Source organism: Phoxinus phoxinus (assembly GCF_949152265.1).
Source record: "Phoxinus phoxinus genome assembly, chromosome: 20".
Classification (NCBI taxonomy): domain Eukaryota; kingdom Metazoa; phylum Chordata; class Actinopteri; order Cypriniformes; family Leuciscidae; genus Phoxinus; species Phoxinus phoxinus.
The window spans coordinates 618,112-639,328 of NC_136895.1; the positions used below are offsets into that span (position 1 = coordinate 618,112).

Below are 21,217 nucleotides of genomic sequence, written 5' to 3' on the forward strand. Positions count from 1 at the left end.
TTGATAAAAAATACAGAAACAACAGTAATATTGTGAAATATTATTACAATTTAAAATAATGATTTTCTATTTTAATATACTTTAAAATATAATTTATTTCTTTGATCAAAGCTGAATTTTCAGCATCCTTACTCCAGTCTTCAGTGTCACATGATCCTTCAGAAATCATTCTAATATCATGATCTGATAATCAGGTATTATCAATGTTGGAAACCGTTGTGCTGCTTAATATTTTTTTATAACCTGTGATACTTTTTTCAGGATTCACTGATTAAAAAGAAAAGCATTTATTCAAAATAGAAATCTTTCCTAACAATATAACTTAACACATCCTTTAAAAAAAAGAAAGAAAGGTAGTGTATACTGTTACAAACAGACTCATGGGCGAATGTGAGTAAACAGAGGTCACTTGCGGTCCAGTTTCCCGGGCAGGAATCACGCAGTCTGTGCAACCATGTCAACATCAGTCTCTGTTTTCCATGACAGGGTGGACTTGGACCTGTTGCTTGTTTGCCATGGCTCTCTTCGGGACCGGTGCTTGGACATGTTCATTGTCACATCTGTTGATAACACAATCAAAGAAACTGTATTATTATCGCTATCAATCACTATGGCCATGGATTAAGAAAAAGACAACCGATTTTGTAATTTCACACAAGAATAGGTAGGCCCTACTTGTATATTATGATGAGTATATTATGTATATTGTAAACACAATTACATTTCATCAGTAAAATATTACGTCTGTGCACTTACCATCCCAGCGAGCAAAAAGTAGTCTAGAACACGTCTATAAGACGTATTGTTAGACATCCAGAAGACGTCCTCACAGGAGCCAGAATGAAAGTTTTTTATACGTCTTTTCTGGACATTGCATAGACGTAAATTAAAGACGTTCCACAGACGTAATTGTTAGACATCCAGAAGACGTCCTCACAGGAGCCAGAATGAAAGTTTTTTATACGTCTTTTCTGGACATTGCATAGACGTAAATTAAAGACGTTCCACAGACGTAATTGTTAGACATCCAGAAGACGTCCTCACAGGAGCCAGAATGAAAGTTTTTTATACGTCTTTTCTGGACATTGCATAGACGTAAATTAAAGACGTGCTACAGACGTAATTGTTAGACATCCAGAAGACGTCCTCACAGGAGCCAGAATGAAAGTTTTTTATACGTCTTTTCTGGACACTGCATAGACGTAAATTAAAGACGTGCTACAGACGTAATTGTTAGACATCCAGAAGACGTCTTCACAGGAGCCAGAATGAAAGTTTTTTATACGTCTTTTCTGGACATTGCATAGACGTAAATTAAAGACGTTCCACAGACGTAATTGTTAGACATCCAGAAGACGTCCTCACAGGAGCCAGAATGAAAGTTTTTTATACGTCTTTTCTGGACATTGCATAGACGTAAATTAAAGACGTGCTACAGACGTAATTGTTAGACATCCAGAAGACGTCCTCACAGGAGCCAGAATGAAAGTTTTTTATACGTCTTTTCTGGACATTGCATAGACGTAAATTAAAGACGTGCTACAGACGTAATTGTTAGACATCCAGAAGATGTCCTCACAGGAGCCAGAATGAAAGTTTTTTATACGTCTTATCTGGACATTATATAGACGTAAATTAAAGACGTGCTACAGACGTAATTGTTAGACATCCAGAAGACGTCTTCACAGGAGCCAGAATGAAAGTTTTTTATACGTCTTTTCTGGACATTGCATAGACGTAAATTAAAGACGTGCTACAGACGTAATTGTTAGACATCCAGAAGATGTCCTCACAGGAGCCAGAATAAAGTTTTTTTATACGTCTTTGTAGGACATTATTTAGACGTCAATTAAAGACGTGCTACAGACGTAAGTTAGACAGCTAAAGGCAGCCAGAATAAAAGTTGTATTAGATGCGTTTTCTGTAGAAATGTCAAAGACGATTGTTAAAGACCCATACTAACATGGAAATCCCATCTATGCATATTTGCAAGAATCAAACATTAAGAAATGTTTTACTTCAAACAGTGGCAGTGAGTTAGTTCTCACTGAGAAAAACCCAGTTACTCATTGTTAATGGTTGTCGCGTCATGAAACTGCAGACAGACCATATACCTAAATTAGATTTGAAAGATTATTGAGAATAGTGAATATTCAATTGAATAACTGTGTAACTAGTCTTGCATTTTTGTATCTTATCAATATAATTGTAATAAACTGCTTATCATTTTCCAGTAAACCAAACTGACCACTCCAAGAAATCAACTATTTAAATCTCAAAATATATTTTTATTACTAATAGGCTACTTGACAAAACTTAAAACTAGAACATTAGTATAAATTAACACAATAAAACTTAGAACGAGAACAGGAAGTATAAATTAACACAATAAAACAAAAGCCAAAACAGTAAAGTTATAAATAAAAGTGCTATAAAATGTTATAAAAACGGTAAACGGTTAACAAAATGTGGCTGCTTTAAGGTCCCCAGTATATCTATTTATAGCCACCACCCCCAACTCTCCCAGGGGCATGTTTTAAATTAGAGGTCGACCGATAGTGGATTTTACCGATAACGATAGCTAGGTTGGGCCATACTTGCCGATAACCGATTATTGAACCGATAGTTTTTAAAATTGATACTGGATAAAAACAAACATAACACTCCAAGTAAAACAGTGCTGAACTTTATTATATATAAAAAAAAAAAACTGTATTTAACCATGAAAACATGCTAAATGAAATAAATATATAAATGTGAATAAATATTTAAGTCAATAAAAGACATTCATTCAAACTGAAACAAAAAGTAATACTCTAAATAACAAATAAAACCAGTTACATTCAAAATGTAACTATTTAAACTGTTCTTTTCAAGCCAACTTAATTAATAAAAAAGTAACAAAATTTGTATTAAAGTGAAGATGAAAAAAATAAATAACCGAAATCGAATGCTTTTCTGATTCATTTATGTTTGTCAACTGTGAACATATCAGTTTGCTTACGTCTCTAGCTTTAAATATGCAACTCATCTGCATATTTAATGCAAAAAGTGACCAGCTGGATATGAACTAATGCAAACAGAGGTAACAATTGTGACATTAAACATTCGGGTCGGACTTACGTTTATGTTTGTCAGTTTTAACCGCTTGAGGTACTAGTAATGTTAGCGTCCTCTCAGCCTCGAAGGCAAACAAACATACTGTTGTGCTGTTCTTTCTCTACTAATGCAGCATTTAGTCAACAAATTAATCACTTTATAATGATATGACAAAATGTACTGTATACATACATTTGAGCTGTCGGTGCTTTAAACGCGCATCTGATGTCAGCGCTCTCCACGCAGCATGTGCTCTCAGTGCAGCACGCAGAATCACGTGTCGAAATAAACAACACGAGGCACGAGTTTTTATTACACCTCTAGAGGCCGCTCTTGTACTGCATGATGCCAGCAGACCCTTCTCAGCTCTTACAGTGTGTAATGAATGACAGCGCGCGCTTCTCAGCCGCTCCAGCAATGGACGCAACCAGGGAAAACTATCGGTATATATTTTTGCCGATAACGATAGTTCCACCAGTCAACTATCGGTGCCGATTAATCGGCAAAACCGATGAATCGGTCGACCTCTATTTTAAATGGTCAGATGCAGCAGACTTTATTTGGGCCTCTGTTGCAGCTGGGTCCCATTTCATGACAGCATCTACAATAAAAAATAAATAAAAAATCCACATGTAAAATAAATAAATACGCCACTGTCTCTATCTCTGCTGCAAGCTAAACCACAACATAGTATACATAGATGAAAATTTGAGTAACCGAATCAATTAAATGAAAGTTATTAAATCACAAATCAAGTAAAATTACATCAAGCCTGATATTAAGCATTCCACACACACACTTTTTTAAATTACCATAATATGAAGCTTACCTTTTATTGCTGAAAACAATTTCTTGTCTTCAATTCCCATTTTGTCTTTTTTGCCCTTCCCCTTCATATTACATCTGGTCATGAGCTGATTGGTGAAGAGCCTAATCCAATCAAAGACAAAAATAATATGCAATTATTCCCCCCCACACACACATTGAATTGTCTTCAAATTAAATGAAAAACCAAACAGAGATTTTGATAGAGCAATGGCATTTTACACAGCCACACTATTTTTACTTCATCAAATCGCCTGAAAATGACACTACACAATATAACCATACAGATCTCTACATACATTAGACCTCTTGCTTGGCTAAGAAGGACATAGGGCTTCATAAATTAGCCAGCGTCAGCCTTAGGCTGGCTACACATTGGCTGCGTCGCATGAGCCTGCCGTTTCTGTTGCGTGGCGGCTGCATTGCGCTTTCTACAGCATGTCTTTGCACACCAGAACGTGTTTGAATATCATGCTGCTGCTGATAGCCTTTTCTGTACACGAGCATGTTAACAATTGATTTACTGCAGTAGTACACTTCATGTTAAACATATACTGATTTGAAGACAACTTTGGAAGTATTGACGGGAAAATAGGCTACAGACTATCTTGTTCTGTATTGACAGGTGCAATATATAAAAAAATGTATTGGCACTTCTCTAAACCAATCACAATCGTCTTGGGCGGCGCTAAGCACTAGGCAAAGCAACGGTGCTGCAGCAAAATAGCCTCAGGAAGACATTTCTTCTGGTGGAACGTGCACGTTCAAAAGTTGTTTTAGTCGTGCAACAGAAAACTTGAGCTTGGACAGATAGTCTAGCTAGCGGTCTGGATTTACCCTGCTGAGCAATTTAAATAAAATCGACCAGTTTAAATTCACTTTAAAGAAAGGTAACAGACATCTGTCCGAAAAGAGTGAAATCTGGTGGAATTTCCTCTCATGCTCTCTCTTGTCCATGAGCCCCTGTCTGTCTCTCCTTCTCCCTCTCTTAATCCTGTTATTGTTGAGAAATAGGGCTTTTTTTATTCAACGTAGGGAATAAAACAGGGATTTTATTTTAATGACAGTCCGTTTAAATAAAAGTGCATATGACATCTCACAGGTGGCTTTGACTTACAAACTTAGCCATTTTCATAAAAAAATACGATATACAGTTTATTTTTTAGCACCATTTAACCAAAAAACACCAAGATATAATTGTTTTTATCCATATTGCCAAGCCCTAGCACACGGTCCTGCTCAACTAAACCAAATGAACCATCAAATGAAAACAAATTGGGGATCTGTGTCCAAGTTAATGTGTAAATATATACCTGTCCAGCACTTTGTGGGTGCAGTCCTTTACGTCTTTCCCCCCCACTCTTGCCAGCTGACAAACCTATAATTAAAAAACACATGCAAATATATTAAGGGTAAAAAGCTGAGAACATGTCAAAAATCCAATAAGGCAATACAAAAGACAAACAAGAACGGTGTAGATCCAGGACAACGACGTGTGACGACATATAACAAGGACTCAGTGAAAGACACCAAACAGGCAGGGTATTTAAACACACAGAAACTAACAATCATGATGGGGAACAGCTGGGTGAAATGAACAGTGATGAGAGCAGACAAGGATTGTGGGGAATGTAGTTCGTAATGTGACAGACACCGTGGGGGAAAAGGACCTCTAGTGGACACCAGGGAACATGAACCAGACACTGTGACAGAACATTGTACGGATAGAAAAAACTAAGTTCAACCAGTGGGGTCCAGTTGTTTGCTGCCCTGAAAAACAGTGTCAATTTTGACAATTATATACATATAACTGAGTGTATAGTCTTGAAATAATTGAAAGATTTGTTTAACGCAAATATCACATATTTTCCAACACATTGTAACAGCAGGTAAAATACAAAATGCAGATATAATTTGCTGGATCGATATTGAAATGTATCAATACATAAGATATCTGCTGTATTACTGTGTTGCATATATCTTCTGGCATAAAATGAGACTGCAGGGTGTGTCTCCTTATAACAAAATTAACACGCCTAATCTTTCGGAACCATATCACCCTGACTGAATTGCAGCTTGGCACAACAAAAACTCCTGCTTTTCGGATGTTGCCATTTCTGATATTTTAACATTCCAACATTTTAATTAAAATACACTACAATTTGATCAGAAATAAGAATTTTATTATAATAAGCAATACTTAAGTTACCTAAGACATGACCTACCGCTGCAGATGTGTACTGAAGTGAAAAGTGGAAATGATTAGACCTGTTTTCCAGTTAGAACGTTTGGCATTAGAGGTTGAAAACTTCTTACCAATGTTTCAAATTTGTTTTTATCCAGAAGAGAAGCCTCCTCCCTCTCGAACTCTTCCAAGGTGTCAATCTTTCTAATCTGAATCCTTGAGTTAGGTACGCTCCTCTGGAGTTTTTTGACCTCATCAGTGAGAGTCACCAGTTTTGTAAGCACTTTTTTCTGGAATTCTGGCAATAATGGGAAATTAAGAAAAAAATAATTACTCACTATAATCATGGTTCTCTGGTAACAGCAAGGCATTCCAGCCTTTCAGTAAAAGAGTGCTCTCTAGCAATCCCAGAAAAATGAATGACTATTAAATTAGTTACATAACACTTTATTTAACAGGGAAACTTTAACCCTATATTTGACATCAGTTTTTATTAAAGAACAATTTTATTAAGAGATGGATCTAGACTAAATGTCATAAATGCCAAAGCAAAAAGATGAAAACCTGAAGTCTGATTTACCAAACAGTTACAAAGAGAATGCAATGTTATAATACATAAGTAATTAGTCTGGGTGTCACATGTAAATATTATTGTACTTACTCGCTTCTGACAGGGGGAATGTGGTTGGCACATCCCTATTATAATTGGACTTTGCATGTGAAAGACCTAAGCAGGAAAGAAAAAAGTGTGTGAAGCGATCAATATATTTAGAACATTTGTACAATGTGCCTCATTGAGTGATACAACCAATGACATTCACCATCTATGGACCTGCTTTCCACAGTCTGGGACCTGGGTACACCTGAGAAACCCAAACACCAACATTAGTCAGTCCAGTAGCAATAGTATTCTTCATGCTAATTTGATATTCAATAAGACAAGCCAAATGTAACTGGCAATACTCACGACTACTTGAACTGTCCCAGCCCACGGACCTGGATGAACCTGTGCAACCCAAATGTAGCCATTGTCAATAGTGCTAATTACCTATGCTGACTTGATATTCAATAAGACAAACCAACTGCGCCTGGCTATACTTACAACTACTTGAACTGTCCTGGCCCACAGACCTGGACCTGGACGAATCTGTGTAACCCAAAACTGAAACATCAGTTTGTCATGATCAATTAGTAACCTGCATGCTGATTTCATAATCTGAAAATGAAAAGTTAAACTCACGACTAGTTGACCTGTCGCGGCCCGCAGACCTGGGTGTCCCTAAGCAATGCAGAGCAGAAACATCAGTCAGTCATTATCAATACTCCAAGTGACCTGCCTGCAAAATTCAGCAATGAAAGGCTACTCACGACTAGTTGGCATGTCGCGGCCCGCAGACCTGGGTGTACCTAAGCAATGCAGAGCAGAAACATTAGTCACTCGTTATCAATGGTGTTAGTTACCTGCATGCTGATTTGATAATCTGAAAATGAAAAGTTATACTCACCACTAGTTGACCTGTCACGGCCCGCAGACCCGGGTGAACCTAAACAAACCAAATCGAAAATGTCAGTTAGTCATGATCAGTAGTAGGGCTGTACAATTAACCCTCTGGGGTCGGCAATCACGCCGGCGTGATTTGTGCGATTTTTTTTTCACATATCAGCTGAATGGACTTAAAATACTCCGTCATTTATGGTCATACAGACTTAATAAATATGAAAAAAGAATCTGTGAGATGTCTACTTTTGTATGTGCCCACTTACAATCAAAACAAAACGTTGTGCTTTTGTAAAATAAAGAAAAAAAACGGTGTGCTTTCTGCCTCTCCGTCTCGTGCACTTTTTTTTCTTGAGCATGTCTCTAAACAAACAAAACTCAGCGAATACTTGTCGCACATTTATGAGCTCTATATCTTTAAACATTTAAGTGTAAACATATAAAAAGTAAACTGACCACCAGGGCAGTTGGAACGAATTCTTAAAGTCAAATATAATTTGAATAGTAAAGAAAAATACTATTTGAATCCTAAAATTACAAAATGCTTTTCTCACGTCACGTTTTATGAACAAGTCAATTCAAGTTAGCGAGAGTGAGAAACACAAGGTAATGTGAGGTCTTTAGATTACTGAGCTAACGTTAAGTACCGAATAACGTTAGTACAGGGAAGAGTGACAGGCTGCGGCTGAGAATGGGAAATAGCTTTAACAATAACTTTAAAATCGTCATCCACCGAGCCAAAATGTTTGTTATCATTAGTCAGCAAATTATTTTTTCCTCACTACATTGCGAGTTAAAGAAGTTTAGCTGGGAGCTTCATGGAGACAGCTAAAGTTAAGGTAAGCTGCTCTACAGCTGTCAGAGTTGGCTTCGACTTCATATATTACCTTCTAATAGCTGATTCTCATTAACATCACAATCAGCAAGAAATAGGTTGCGTATTAACTCACTATAATGGTAGTGACAGCACTGCTTGGCTTAATTAGCAATGCCGTTAGCATCGTGGCTAACACTATTGTTAGTTTATGACAAATCTTTTCAGCTGTGCTTTCGAACATGCTGTAATTGTGCTAACCGAGCACCATTAGCCCTTACAAGAGAGCTGCTTCAATACACTTAGATAATGTTTCATTACGGGGTTGACAATGCATAATAGTGAAGTACAGGCTGCATTTGAGCATTAAATATTTGAATATTAAAAGAAAAATGAAATTTGAATGGTATTAAATAGGAAGATTGACAGCTCTACTCACCACTATTTGATCTGTCGCGGCCCACTGACAACAAAGATAGACAGTTTAATACAAATACTTAAAATATGAATCTGGTTAAAATGCGCATGGTCATCTTAGCAACAACTCACCATTCTTTGACTTTTTGATTGGTGGGGTGGGAAAGACTTATAGGCTTATAAGAAAAAAATTATAGGACTGGCATCTTATCAGTAAATAAGGGGTATAAAAAAAATTAACATATAATTTACTTAATTTTTTACTGAGCACAGGCAACATTTCAATACACATTAAAGTAATGCCACAATAAACATTTCTGTACCTCCTTTCCTCTCTTTTTCTTTTTCCTCCCCCTCAGCAGACGCCTCAGACAGGTCTGATCCTTTTAATATTAAAAAACACGTTACAATTGTAACATGAGTTTGCATGGTTTCACTATTCAACCAATGATGGGGACATACCTTCAACAAAATCTTCAAAACTTTTTGTTTTTTTCATCCTCTTTTTCACTACAACCTCTTCATCTTCATCTTCACATTGTTCAGCATGGCTGGTTTGATCATACTCCTCACACTCATGGTGACTTTCTGCAAAGACAGCATGCATGTCATCAAAGCTTATATCAATGTATAGTCCACATTACTTCTCACATTTGTTTTACCGTTGTATCAAAATATAAGAGGTTACCTGAGGTAAATTTCACTTTCAACAATGGGAAAGTTTCCCAGTCCTCCTTAGGAGCCACATGGTTGTCAAAACAATATTTTGCCCTCGTCTTTGGCCATCGAAGGGTTTTTTCAGCTACATTAACCCAGGCATCAGGGATGGTCCCCTCCATTTCCTTCCCATTTTCATTCCAAACGGCTCTGACGAAAAGCATAACCTGCAACAAAAATGAATATAATAAATAAATTAATATATATATATACATTAGTGCTGCACAATCATATGATCAACCGATCATTATTGTGAGAGAATGAGGCGCGAGATCCGCGTCTCTGTCAGCAGTGGCTGGTCTTAAAGAGACAGTAGCCACTAATTATCTTGGTCAGTAAAATTAATCAAAGAACAAAGAGAACAGTGAACATTACTCACTGCTCTTGGCTAAAGAACTTTTGTAGCTTTAATAAGGATTTGTCTATATTTCATTTATAATTTATGCAGTGCAGGCTGTTGTATAACTTTATTCAATGTCGGTACATGTCCAAGGAAAGGCCTACCAGTTAGACAGTAAGGGCACAGGTAAATATGACATCTCTTTTTTACTGTTGTACTATTGAGACAAATAACAAGCCTGCAGTAATGTAAAGATGTCAATATTGAATTTAAAAATATATATTATTTCAATTTGAAAACTCTGTGCATTTAGTTGTTGCATGTTTCTAGATTTCAGCATTATCACTAATCTGTGTGTGCATTTTACTTGAGAACCAAGCAAGTTGACTCATGAAACCATTTGTTTATAATATCACAATCGCATATCGCAATATTGACAATATGACATTTTTCCCAAATCGTGCAGCCCTATATATACATACCCAACGTACTTTATGTCTTGCCAATCTTCATCATGAATGTTCAATGCCATGCAGCAGAGGAATCATGACAGAGCCATTGTTGAAAGGTAGACAGGCTACTTTTCGACCAAGGTCTTTTTCCTTGACTTCTTTTCTTCGAAATCTACGGCCATTCCCTATGTAAGCAATGTTCAAGAGCTTTGACGGACATGGTGTGTCAAACAGGTTGACAGTGTGTCTCTGTTTTACCACATCGCAAACAACTGTCCCATCTCCCTTCCTCTCTTGAACAAAAGCAAAGCTCTCATCTTCCAGAAGGAAGCAGCTGTCTCTCCTTTTTGATGAAATGTACATTTGGGGCTTCGCTTTAGGCTGTGCACTGGAATTCCCCTGGGCATGTTCGATTTCGACCAGGCGTTTGGACACCTGCGCTAATGGATTTTGGCCAGTCCTGACCAATCTTTTGATCTGCTGCAAATAGTTCTCATATGGAAAGCAACATATGTCATTTAAAGAGCACCTGAAACGAGAGACATCTTCATGGATGTGTAACAGGGCATGCACATTGTACACCGTAAATGTTTTTCCATAGAGTGCAGGGCAGCTAGACACAAAGTGCCTCATCAGTTCAGCAGAAAAATCCAAATAGGCAGCTCTTGTCCTGTCATCTGAGTCCAGCATGATGGATACTGCCACGGTAAATGTCACAAAATGATCATAGAGCTGTGAGGAGACAGTATTTTTGAGTACTATGGGTCCCGTGTAAAGAAGAAACTGACGGAACTCTGTGGCTTTCCACCTGTCCAACTCCTGAAGGCCACGGGGCTGTCTCGCAAACTCACTGGGCATCTGGCCTCGTAGCATGTTTAGTTTTTGTGAGATTTCCATTTTCTGTCTCACAGAGATCCTACACAGTTTTGGGCCTCTAGTCAGATACACCAACAGCCGCCTAACAACACCCAAGCAAATCGTATGCATATAATCTAAAACAAAGGCACTGACACAGGGAATCCCAGCAGCTATTAAAGGGCTAGACCCATTTTGATGGCGGGAATACTCTAACTGACTAAATGCTTCATCTGTGCGCAAGGTGGATGTCAGCTGATTAAAGACAACTTTTCTTTCAACATACTGTCCTTTCACTTGGCACCTCTCACAACTGTCATATGCAGTATGACCTTTAATGCATTTTAAATATGCTCTTGCCGGTGCATCACATACAAAGGTACGAACATTTACGGCATATTTTTTCTCACGAAACACCAGGCCATTCTGTTGGAGATTATTGAACTCCTCCAAAAAGTCATGGAGATATTCATCAAGGGGCTCAGGCTTGCTTTCCCCGCAGTATAATGCCACAATAAATGGACTGAAATTGCTAAATTTCACCAGTATTGGCCAGAACTGGACTTTACTACTTTTAAAGATTGGTAGTCCATCAATGTTGACATCCAAACTGACCGTACTGTGTTGTTGTCTGAAAGCATCATTTTGACACAGTACACGGGAAATGCCACCCTCCAAGCCATAGTATATATACTGGCCATTGCATTTTGAATGGCTGTCAATGACTTGAGGAGTGGCTAGTAATGTGCGTGCATCTTTGGGGAGTACATGTCCATGATCCCTTAGAATCTGCAATAATTCATTTAGGGACCTATTAGTAATTTGGTGTCTTGTACTCCACTCTCGCAAGTCATCGCCTAGGTTTCTAACTTGGACCTCTGGTTCGGGATTCAAAATCTCCACATCTGAGTCACACATTCCGATGTCAGTGTCAAAGTCTGAACCATCAGTGGTCACACTGGTGCTGTGCTCATCAGTATTGCTTCCACCATCATCATTGGTTGTTTCCTCTCTATCATTTGTCGTCACTGCGTTGTCGATTGTCACCGCATTGTCATCGTCAGACTGGAGAAGTTCATTGATGTCTGCTTTACGTTTTCTCCACATTCTTAAATAAGCCATCTGTAACCCTTAAGTTGAAAGTGTCAAAACAAAATCCAGTAATATTAAATATAGGGCAGGATAGGGCTGGGCGATATGGCCAAAAAAAAATATCACGATATTTTTTTTTATATCAGTCGATATCGATAATTATCGATAAATGTCAAATCTTTATTTATTTCAAGTTTTAAGACAGATTTGTACTCCTAAGTGAAAGCTGTAGAAACCAGAGCGTTGTGTTTTTAAACTACTCTTTATTGTCAGAACATATGACAAACACTTGCCAAACAGGGGAACATTCACAAATCCGAGGTAGAACATTCAAACATTTGACATTTTTCCTTAACAAAATAAATATCTTTATTTCAGTAGTATTAGCTTGAGTTAGGATGTAGATTTACTTTATACAATTTATGTTCATTAACAAAAACAGTAACATCTGTTAAAAAAGTAACATTATTTTTATTTGGTAAAATGTAATATTCTTTAGTTTTATTAAAATTAACCATTGGTCATCCAGCATCATGCATTTAGATCATGATAACCACAGATAAAATGTAACTTTATGGTTTCTATGGTATTTATGAAAACCAGTAGCCTAAATACATTATTAAAAACGAATTATATTCCATTAGTACTTTAATACATTGTCTACATTAATAATATTATACAATTCAATATATATATATATCCCACATTTCATGGTGGAGTTAATATTACTAGGCTAACGTTACAGTAATGTTAAATACGTGGTAAATGATGGGAATGTGTCGACGGAGAAGCTTCTGACTGTATCGCTGCGCGGTCTCATCTGCCTTTAAACTGGTTTAAATCACTGAGACATTTGTGTTCCTCGCTGAATTCAAGCGCTTCTCACTGGATCTCGTGTCCGAGACCGATCAGAGTAAACGCGTCTGCTTGAGTGAGCTCGCGCTGCGCTGCCGTTTGGACTTTGAGCCGAGAGGATAAACGGTCCGTGTGGCGCGCGGTTCAAATGAGATTCGTTCCGCTTTTGGCGCAAAAACATTATCGAACATTTATCAAACTCCTGATATCGTTTTATCGAGAAAAAGTATATCGCGATAATTATCGTTATCGTTTTATCGCCCAGCCCTAGGGCAGGACAATAATTCGATATCAATATGTATCGCGATATAATTTTTTTCAATAACGGTGATATGATTTTTAAACACATTTACGATATTTCGATATACATTGCAGGCATGGGCTACGTTTACGTTTTCATTTTTACTGCGTGATAAATATAAGCAGCACGGCACAACGGTTAATATGTTCATTGCCTCCAAATTGACCGTTCGCAAAGACCCGCCCCTTTAGTTACTGTTGCTATGTCCAACAAGCTACACCGCTCTCTCACGCCACACTGTTCTCACTCAGTGAAAAATACATAGCGGAGCAGAGAGCACACTGACATCGCGGAGCAGAAAGCGCGCCGACAGATAGGACAGAACAGGTTACTTTAGATGTGAAACAAACTTAGATGTCTCAACTTTCAAATTTGGCAATTTTGTCAAGAAATGTAAACAATAAATACAGTCTTTAATGTGTCTGACAGATCGCTGTAGAGCATCAGTTAAAGCCTATCGAGTTCTCTTTCGGTCTTGAACAAACCATAACACACACAAATTATGCCAAAATGTCCGTTTTGTTGAGTGTCCTTATAAGAGCAGTCTTAAATGATTTAAATAAAGTCTAAAATAGAGATTTGTGAGAAAATGGGACGCGTGTCATATCGCGTCTCTGTCAGCAGCGACCGGTCTTAAAGGGGGGGTAAAATACTTAGTTTCAGTCAATCTCATGTTAATCTTGAGTACCTATAGAGTAATAGTGTGTCCTTCATATCTCCCAAAAGTCTTTAGTTTAATCATATTTATAAAATAAAAATACAGCTTTCCGATTCTATCCGGAAAAAGCCGAGGTCCTTGATTCTGGGCGTGGGCGGAGCTATAGAGTCAAGCGGGAGCGCGTGATACCGTTGTACTTACATGAATGGGGTGTTTTATCACTGGGACCGCGCCAGGTTTTAATTGCAACCGGTTTGCAAATCCAGCGACGGCCTGGGCCTTGTTAATAAAACATTCGTCACTGAAATGACCAGAACACAAAACCGCACTTGCCGAACTCCTTTGCTGTCCCGGAAATACAAACTGCATCCACTGTTCCAGTAACACTGGGTTCTTTGGGAAGCTGAACAAGGTAAACTTTCCCTCACATCCCAAAACACACTTTTTTGGAGACATTCTTGACATCAACCATTCCTATTTTGCGCTGATGATGATGATTTGCGGTAGTAGCCCGTCGATGAGCGCTGTCTGTCTCTCCTCTGGTCGACGTGTGCGTGAACGCGCTTTTCCGAGAGCAATGCTCATATAAGGAGTTCCACTCTGGTCTACGTCATTAGATCTACGATAGAAAAAAACCAGCCGAAAACGTGTTGCAATCCGGAAGTATGATTTTCAGCACAGAAATTCTCTGTTATTCGTTCAAAATAACTTTTCAAACTTTGGCCATTATTAGCATGAGAATCCATCTCTTTAACACTGTAAACAACTCTGAATACATGAAACACCATTGTACCCCCCCTTTAAAGTGTCATTAATGTTAAAGGTCCCGTTCTTCGTGATTCCATTTTTTTAACTTTAGCTAGTGTGTAATGTTGCTGTTAGAGCATAAATATACCTGTAAAATTATAAAGCTCAAAGTTCAATGCCAAGCGAGATATTTGATTTTACAGAAGTCCCCTTTCAAAGCCTACAGCGAACGGCCGGTTTGGACTATATCCTCTACTTCCTGCTTTAATGACGTCACTAGAACAGTTTGACTAACCTCCGCACACATACACAAAAAATGTATTAGTATTGCACACTGCAAACACAATCAAAGCTTCAAAAACACATGAAAAACGGGACCTTTAATCAAAGAACAAAGGTAAGAGAGTAAATGACTCACTCAGACCCGGCGCCAGGAGGATTATTATACAGGTAGCCTAAAAATTATGAATGCACTCCGTTCTTTTAACACATCTCCGGCGAACGGCTTCTTCACGCAAAAGAAAAACTCTTCATGAAGCGCAGTGAAATTCAGCGACAAATTTGGCGTTTCCTGATGGATAGAGGTTGTTCGTTAACTTCATTATATATGTGCAATTAGGGGTGTGCGATATTACGATTTTTGATCGTGGACGATTAAAATGTCTCCACGATCTGCTTTTGAAGAAATATCGTAGGATCGTCCATTTGATCAGTTTGCATTTCTGGCGCCTCCGTCTCAACATACTGTACAGCGCGACGTATATCCACATGAAATGCAGAGGAACATACTAGTTCATAAAAATTAATTATTTGCATGTGCTTTAAAGCCTTGCCGGTTAAACATGTAATTCGCTGCTGATGCGCTGTTCTAACGGGCGCTTTTCTGAGCGCAATACACCCGACGCGCACATGCACTAAAAGCCTGTCTAACAGCGCCTGATTACTGGGCTAAGTTATCTTTCGAGTCTTATTGCGCTAATACTGTCAAATACACACAAGGTTTACATAAACAAAGTTGGTTATGTCTAAAGTGAAAGAACAATAGAAAAAATGAAGAAAAAAATCTGCTTGTCAAATGCGTGTAGACTCGTTGCGCGCAGGTCTTAAAGTGACAGTAGCCCTAATAGTAAACATGCTGCCGCTTGTCCTTAAAGGGACAGTTACCCAAAAAAAAAAAAATTCTGTCATTATTTACTCACTCTCTAATGTTGTTCCAAACCTGTATTAAATTTCTTTCTTGTGCTGAACACAAAAGAAGATATTTTGAGGAGTGTGTAACCGGGCGGTTGCTGGTCCCCATTGACTACCATTGTAGGAAAAACCTATTATGGAAGTCACTGGGGTACATCAACTGTTTGGTTACCCACATTCTTCCAAATAACTTTTATTTTCAACAGATGAGTGAGACTTAATCGGGTTTAAAACGGCTTGAGAGAATTTAAATTTTTTAATAAAACAACAAAATACAAAGAGCATCTCACTCACTCTTGACTGAGAACTTTAATAGTAGCTTTAATAAGAATCAATGTAAAAGTTATACAGTGAAGTCTATGTTTTATTTTCATATTTGTTCATTTAATTACTTTCTTCAATGCTGTTAAATACACCTGTAGCTGAAAAAATAAAGCAGTTTATTTAATTTGTATATTAAGTTGTGTATGTGTATCTTTGTTCTTAATTTTTAATAAAGAAAATGACAAAGATTTTTTATCTTCGCCACTTTGGCCTAAATGTCTGCCATTCTTTTTTATTTTATATTTTGTTACCTAAGGCTTTGTTTTTAAATAGGGACATTAGTTTGGCTGTGATGATCTTGCAAAATAGTAAAACCAACATGAAAAGGAATCGTGATAAAATCGTGATTTTCCTGAAAAAAATCGTGATATAATATTTTTGCCATATCGCCCACCCCTATGTGCAATTCACACGAGCTCTAAGCGCATATGAGACTGCTGCGAGTAGTCAAACTTTATTAATGAAGCAGAAAATCAGAGGGAATAATTTCTGTAATGTTGGCCGTCACACGGCTTTCATAGTTTTCAGTTACGTGACTGGTGCGGAGACCTGGAGTGTTATTTAAATTTTTTATTTAGTTTTATTCATTTTTTTTTTTTTTTTTTTACATCACTCCTCCCCCCCGATGAAACCGATATTACCGGTGTTGTCACAAGTCGAGACATTATTAATGGGAGAATATTATCACTGTCACATCTCTATTGCTGCCCTCAAATGTCAATCTGAACTAAAATAAACATTTGTTTATAAGTACAAAATATTACATTTCATTGTTTTGTTTTATATGCTCCTATTATAGCTCCATCATTGCTCAAAGTAAAAAATATAATACTTTATGAAGTTAGTTTTAATAAAAAAAGAATAAAACAAAATCAAGGAAATTTCTCTGGCATTTCTTTCTTTTTGCTGTATTGAAAACGTACAGAACCGTGACACAAGTGTAACGTATTGAACCGAACCGTGAATTTTGTTAACCGTTACACCCCAAGTACTTATTATTAGATACTAGTACTTCTATGGCAAGCCGTTTTTAATCATTTCAACCGACTAGTATCTATTTTCATGCTACTAGTACGTTTTTTACTAGTATCTATTCTATTCCATTAAGTAGCCTACTAGTACTTATTCTTTAGGTACTAGTGCTTATTCTTTAGGTACTAGTGCTTATTCTTTAGGTACTAGTGCTTATTCTTTAGCTACTAGTGCTTATTCTTTAGGTACTAGTGCTTATTCTTTAGGTACTAGTGCTTATTCTTTAGGTACTAGTGCTTATTCTTTAGGTACTAGTGCTTATTCTTTAGGTATTAGTGCTTATTCATAGGTACTAGTGCTTATTCTTAGGTACTAGTGCTTATTCTTTAGGTACTAGTGCTTATTCTTTAGGTACTAGTGCTTATTCTTAGGTACTAGTGCTTATTCTTTAGGTACTAGTGCTTATTCTTTAGGTACTAGTGCTTATTCTTAGGTACTAGTGCTTATTCTTTAGGTACTAGTGCTTATTCTTTAGGTACTAGTGCTTATTCTTAGGTACTAGTGCTTATTCTTTAGGTACTAGTGCTTATTCTTTAGGTACTAGTGCTTATTCTTAGGTACTAGTGCTTATTCTTTAGGTACTAGTGCTTATTCTTTAGGTACTAGTACTTATTTTGATAGTGACTAGTAACGTTAACTATTCTTTTGTTACAATTGAACTCCACAGTCACAGTGGCTGTTCTGACTAGTCAAGAATAACCACTAGGTTGGAATAGATACTAGTATAGAAAAACATATGTAACGTTATAGCATGAAAATAGATACTAGTCGGTTTAAATTATTAAATGTTAAAACGGCTTGCCATAGAAAGGTTTGAGGCTGATTGCTGCCAACTAAGCTAGCAAGTAGCTAGCACGTCCATTTAGAGGAAAAACATTTAACGTTACCTGGACCAACTGGCACTAACGAAAAAAACTTTATGATAACATTTCGGGAATCACTCACTAATAGTATTACCAATATTATAACATAGTTACTTACAAAGTCCTTGATGCGAACGTCGACTCAAGTGCAAAACGAGACAGCGACACGAGACGAAGACGGCCTTCCTTGGCAACTAAACTAGCTTAAGTAGCTAGCACGTCTATTTAGAGGGAAAAAAAACATTTGAATTACTTAGCTGGACCAACTGGGACTAACGATAAAAACTTTGAGATAACATTTCGGGAATCACTCACTATTAGTATTACCAATATTATAACATAGTTACTTACAAAGTCCTTGATGCGGACGTCGACTCAAGTGCAAAACGAGACGAAGACGGCCTTCCTTGGCAACTAAACTAGCTTAAGTAGCTAGCACGTCTATTTAGAGGGAAAAAAAACATTTGAATTACTTAGCTGGACTAACGATAAAAACTTTGAGATAACATTTCGGGAATCACTCACTATTAGTATTACCAATATTATAACATACTTACGAATTTTTTGATGGGGACGTCAAGTGCAACTCGAGACCGCGACACGAGACGAAGACCTTGGTGCGGAATGCGCGGAGAATGTTGCGCGGCGGACTACAGTCACATATCCGTCCGCCACAGAACCGGAGAAACTTGTATTCCGAGCATGTTTGATCATTTAAAAAAATCTCAGTATCATGTTATAAAAGTTAAAACATTTTTTCAAAATAATGTATACTTGACACATTCCCTATTATTTATTTTCACTATAAAGGAAGAACTGTTTTTCACAGGGGATCGAGGGATATCACGATCTTCTTGAAACCGGTGTACCCAATAAAACCGCCTTTTCCACCACACTTAAACAAAATAAAAATAACACTCTTATCCGAAAACCTTCTATGCTTATCACTTTTTTAATATAATTTTACTAAGCAGCATACACATAAAAAAAAAAATAATAATAACAGCAAAACAATAAGCTAGCCTATTATAAATTGACAAATTTAACTAAAATTACAAAGGCTGACATTTGGAGGAGTATAGTTGTTATGGGTGAAATTGATTTTATATTTGGGCTTGGTCCCATGTAGCTCAAGGTGGTCAGAACAGCTATTTTGGAACCCCGGCCAGGCCTTCAAAGAGCACTGAAGGCCCAATATAAGTGGACATTTCATCACCCTCAAACAAAGACAATGACGAATAAAAAAAATACAATAAATGAATCACTTTTTCTAGAATATAAATATAATTTTATATAAAACTTTAGAATAAATAGTTCATGGACTGGAAGAAATCTGTCCTAGCCATTTTCCCTGTTCCCAAAAATTCATGTGGCTATAACTCACATGTTATCAGTTATTGACAGTTTGGTTTCTTCCTCGCCTTGAGTTTGAGGGATTAGATCTGTCAATTTGTGCCGACCTGCCTGTATCCTATAGGCCTATACTTCTCAGAGATGATCAGATCATAAAAAAATCAGTAAAGTCATCCTGCCACTGCTTTCCCCATGCTGACTGACCTGCCTAAAGTGAAAGTTTAAAAGAGCAAGGTGACCAAAATAATTAAATTATGTAGAGGGTTGAATGACAGGGATAAAAAAACCAATAGCCAATATGCATACACTTAGCGTCAACTAGCCTACACGCAGACGGCGTCGCTCCTACAGCGTTGTGACCCTTTCGGAGTGGCTAGGGGTGATAAGTCTGAGGTTATTTGCAAGGTGTCTGCCGTTAGCATTAGCAAGCAAACCTGCCCTAAAAAAATACTGCTTGCTGGCTAATTTCAAAATGTTACTGCATATTTAAACGAATAACCATGTTATTGTAACCAAAATATGTATTTATTTGCAAAGTCAGTGACCGATGCTTAACACCATCTAACATACAGGACGAGTTGACCAAGTCCTTGTGGCCTGCGTCGCCTTGACATGAATTAGGGTTACACATTTTTGGAGGTGTAGACTTTAGGAAATTATCTGGACTGAGGGACTCACCAGTTATGACAATGACAATGGTTGTTAATTTTTTTTAACAGTCATTTATGACATCTTTTTTGATTGGTTGACGTTTTGTTTGTAGCCTTATCCAGATTTAGTCAATAAATGACAGAAAATATGTTGTTTACGGATGTTTAGATTGTGGGCCGATTGGACATCTTTATTCACGTCATTCATCAATTAAGATTATTGCCTGTATTAACGTCTTTTCTCAACTAATTCTGGATGTCAACGGACGTCCAGATTATGGCCAGATAAACATCTTCATTCACGGCATAAATCGACTAAATCTAGATGTCAATGGACGTTTAGATTATGGTCAATATGAACGTCTTTCCTAAACTAGTACTGGCTGTCAGTGGACGTTTAGATTATGGTCAGATTGGACATCTTCATTCAATGGCATAAACCGACTACATCTAGATGTCAATGGACGTTTAGATTATAGTCAATACAAACGTCTTTCCTAAACTAGTACTGGCTGTCAGTGGACGTTTAGATTATGGCCAGATTGGACATCTTTATTCACGTCATAAATCAACTAAATCTAGATGTCAATGGACGTTTAGATTATAGTCAATACGAACGTCTTTCCTCAACTAGTACTGGCTGTCAGTGGACGTTTAGATTATGGCCAGATTGGACATCTTCATTCACGTCATAAATAAACTAAATCTAGATGTCAATGGACGTTTAGATTATAGTCAATACGAACGTCTTTCCTCAACTAGTACTGGCTGTCAGTGGACGTTTAGATTATGGCCAGATTGGACATCTTCATTCACGGCATAAATCAACTAAATCTAGATGTCAATGGACGTTTAGATTATAGTCAATATGAACGTCTTTCCTCAACTAGTGCTGGCCGTCAGTGGACGTTTAGATTGTGGCTAGATTAGACATCTTTATTCACGTCAT

The 21,217-nt window shown here is 37.4% G+C and overlaps 1 protein-coding gene and 1 long non-coding RNA gene across 3 annotated transcripts; both read right to left on the reverse strand.

Moving 5' to 3' along the window:
• Positions 1–3,065: 3,065 nt before the first annotated feature.
• LOC306988538 lies at positions 3,066–6,836 on the reverse strand. The gene is made up of 5 exons (XR_013795423.1): positions 6,771–6,836; positions 6,241–6,407; positions 5,238–5,302; positions 3,929–4,029; positions 3,066–3,700 (listed from the first exon to the last, which is right to left on the reverse strand). It is a non-coding gene; the product is annotated as an uncharacterized lncRNA (long non-coding RNA).
• Positions 6,837–7,476: 640 nt separating this feature from the next.
• Positions 7,477–18,863, reverse strand: LOC306988540 (uncharacterized protein). Of its 2 annotated transcripts, none has more exons than XM_079593594.1 (7): positions 18,819–18,863; positions 18,617–18,706; positions 9,527–9,722; positions 9,301–9,426; positions 8,861–9,221; positions 7,615–7,653; positions 7,477–7,516 (listed from the first exon to the last, which is right to left on the reverse strand). In XM_079593594.1, exons 3-5 carry the CDS (start codon positions 9,717–9,719, stop codon positions 9,130–9,132), a joined length of 411 nt encoding a protein of 136 aa, XP_079449720.1. In that variant the 5' UTR covers positions 9,720–9,722; positions 18,617–18,706; positions 18,819–18,863; the 3' UTR covers positions 7,477–7,516; positions 7,615–7,653; positions 8,861–9,129. The 2 variants fall into 2 exon arrangements, with proteins under 2 accessions (XP_079449720.1, XP_079449721.1); XM_079593595.1 differs by lacking the exon at positions 18,819–18,863 and adding an exon at positions 18,384–18,486 and having other exon boundaries at positions 18,617–18,636.
• Positions 18,864–21,217: the final 2,354 nt, after the last annotated feature.

What these genes read in the sequence shown, in the direction of transcription:
- LOC306988540 (XM_079593594.1), bottom strand. Translation starts at nt 9,719, where the DNA reads ATGCTTTTCGTCAGAGCCGTTTGGAATGAAAATGGGAAGGAAATGGAG. An exon ending in GAAAGTGAAATTTACCTCAG is followed by an intron (nt 9,427 to 9,526) that starts GTAACCTCTTAT and finishes CTGTCTTTGCAG; the next exon opens with AAAGTCACCATGAGTGTGAG. An exon ending in TTTTGAAGATTTTGTTGAAG is followed by an intron (nt 9,222 to 9,300) that starts GTATGTCCCCAT and finishes TAATATTAAAAG; the next exon opens with GATCAGACCTGTCTGAGGCG.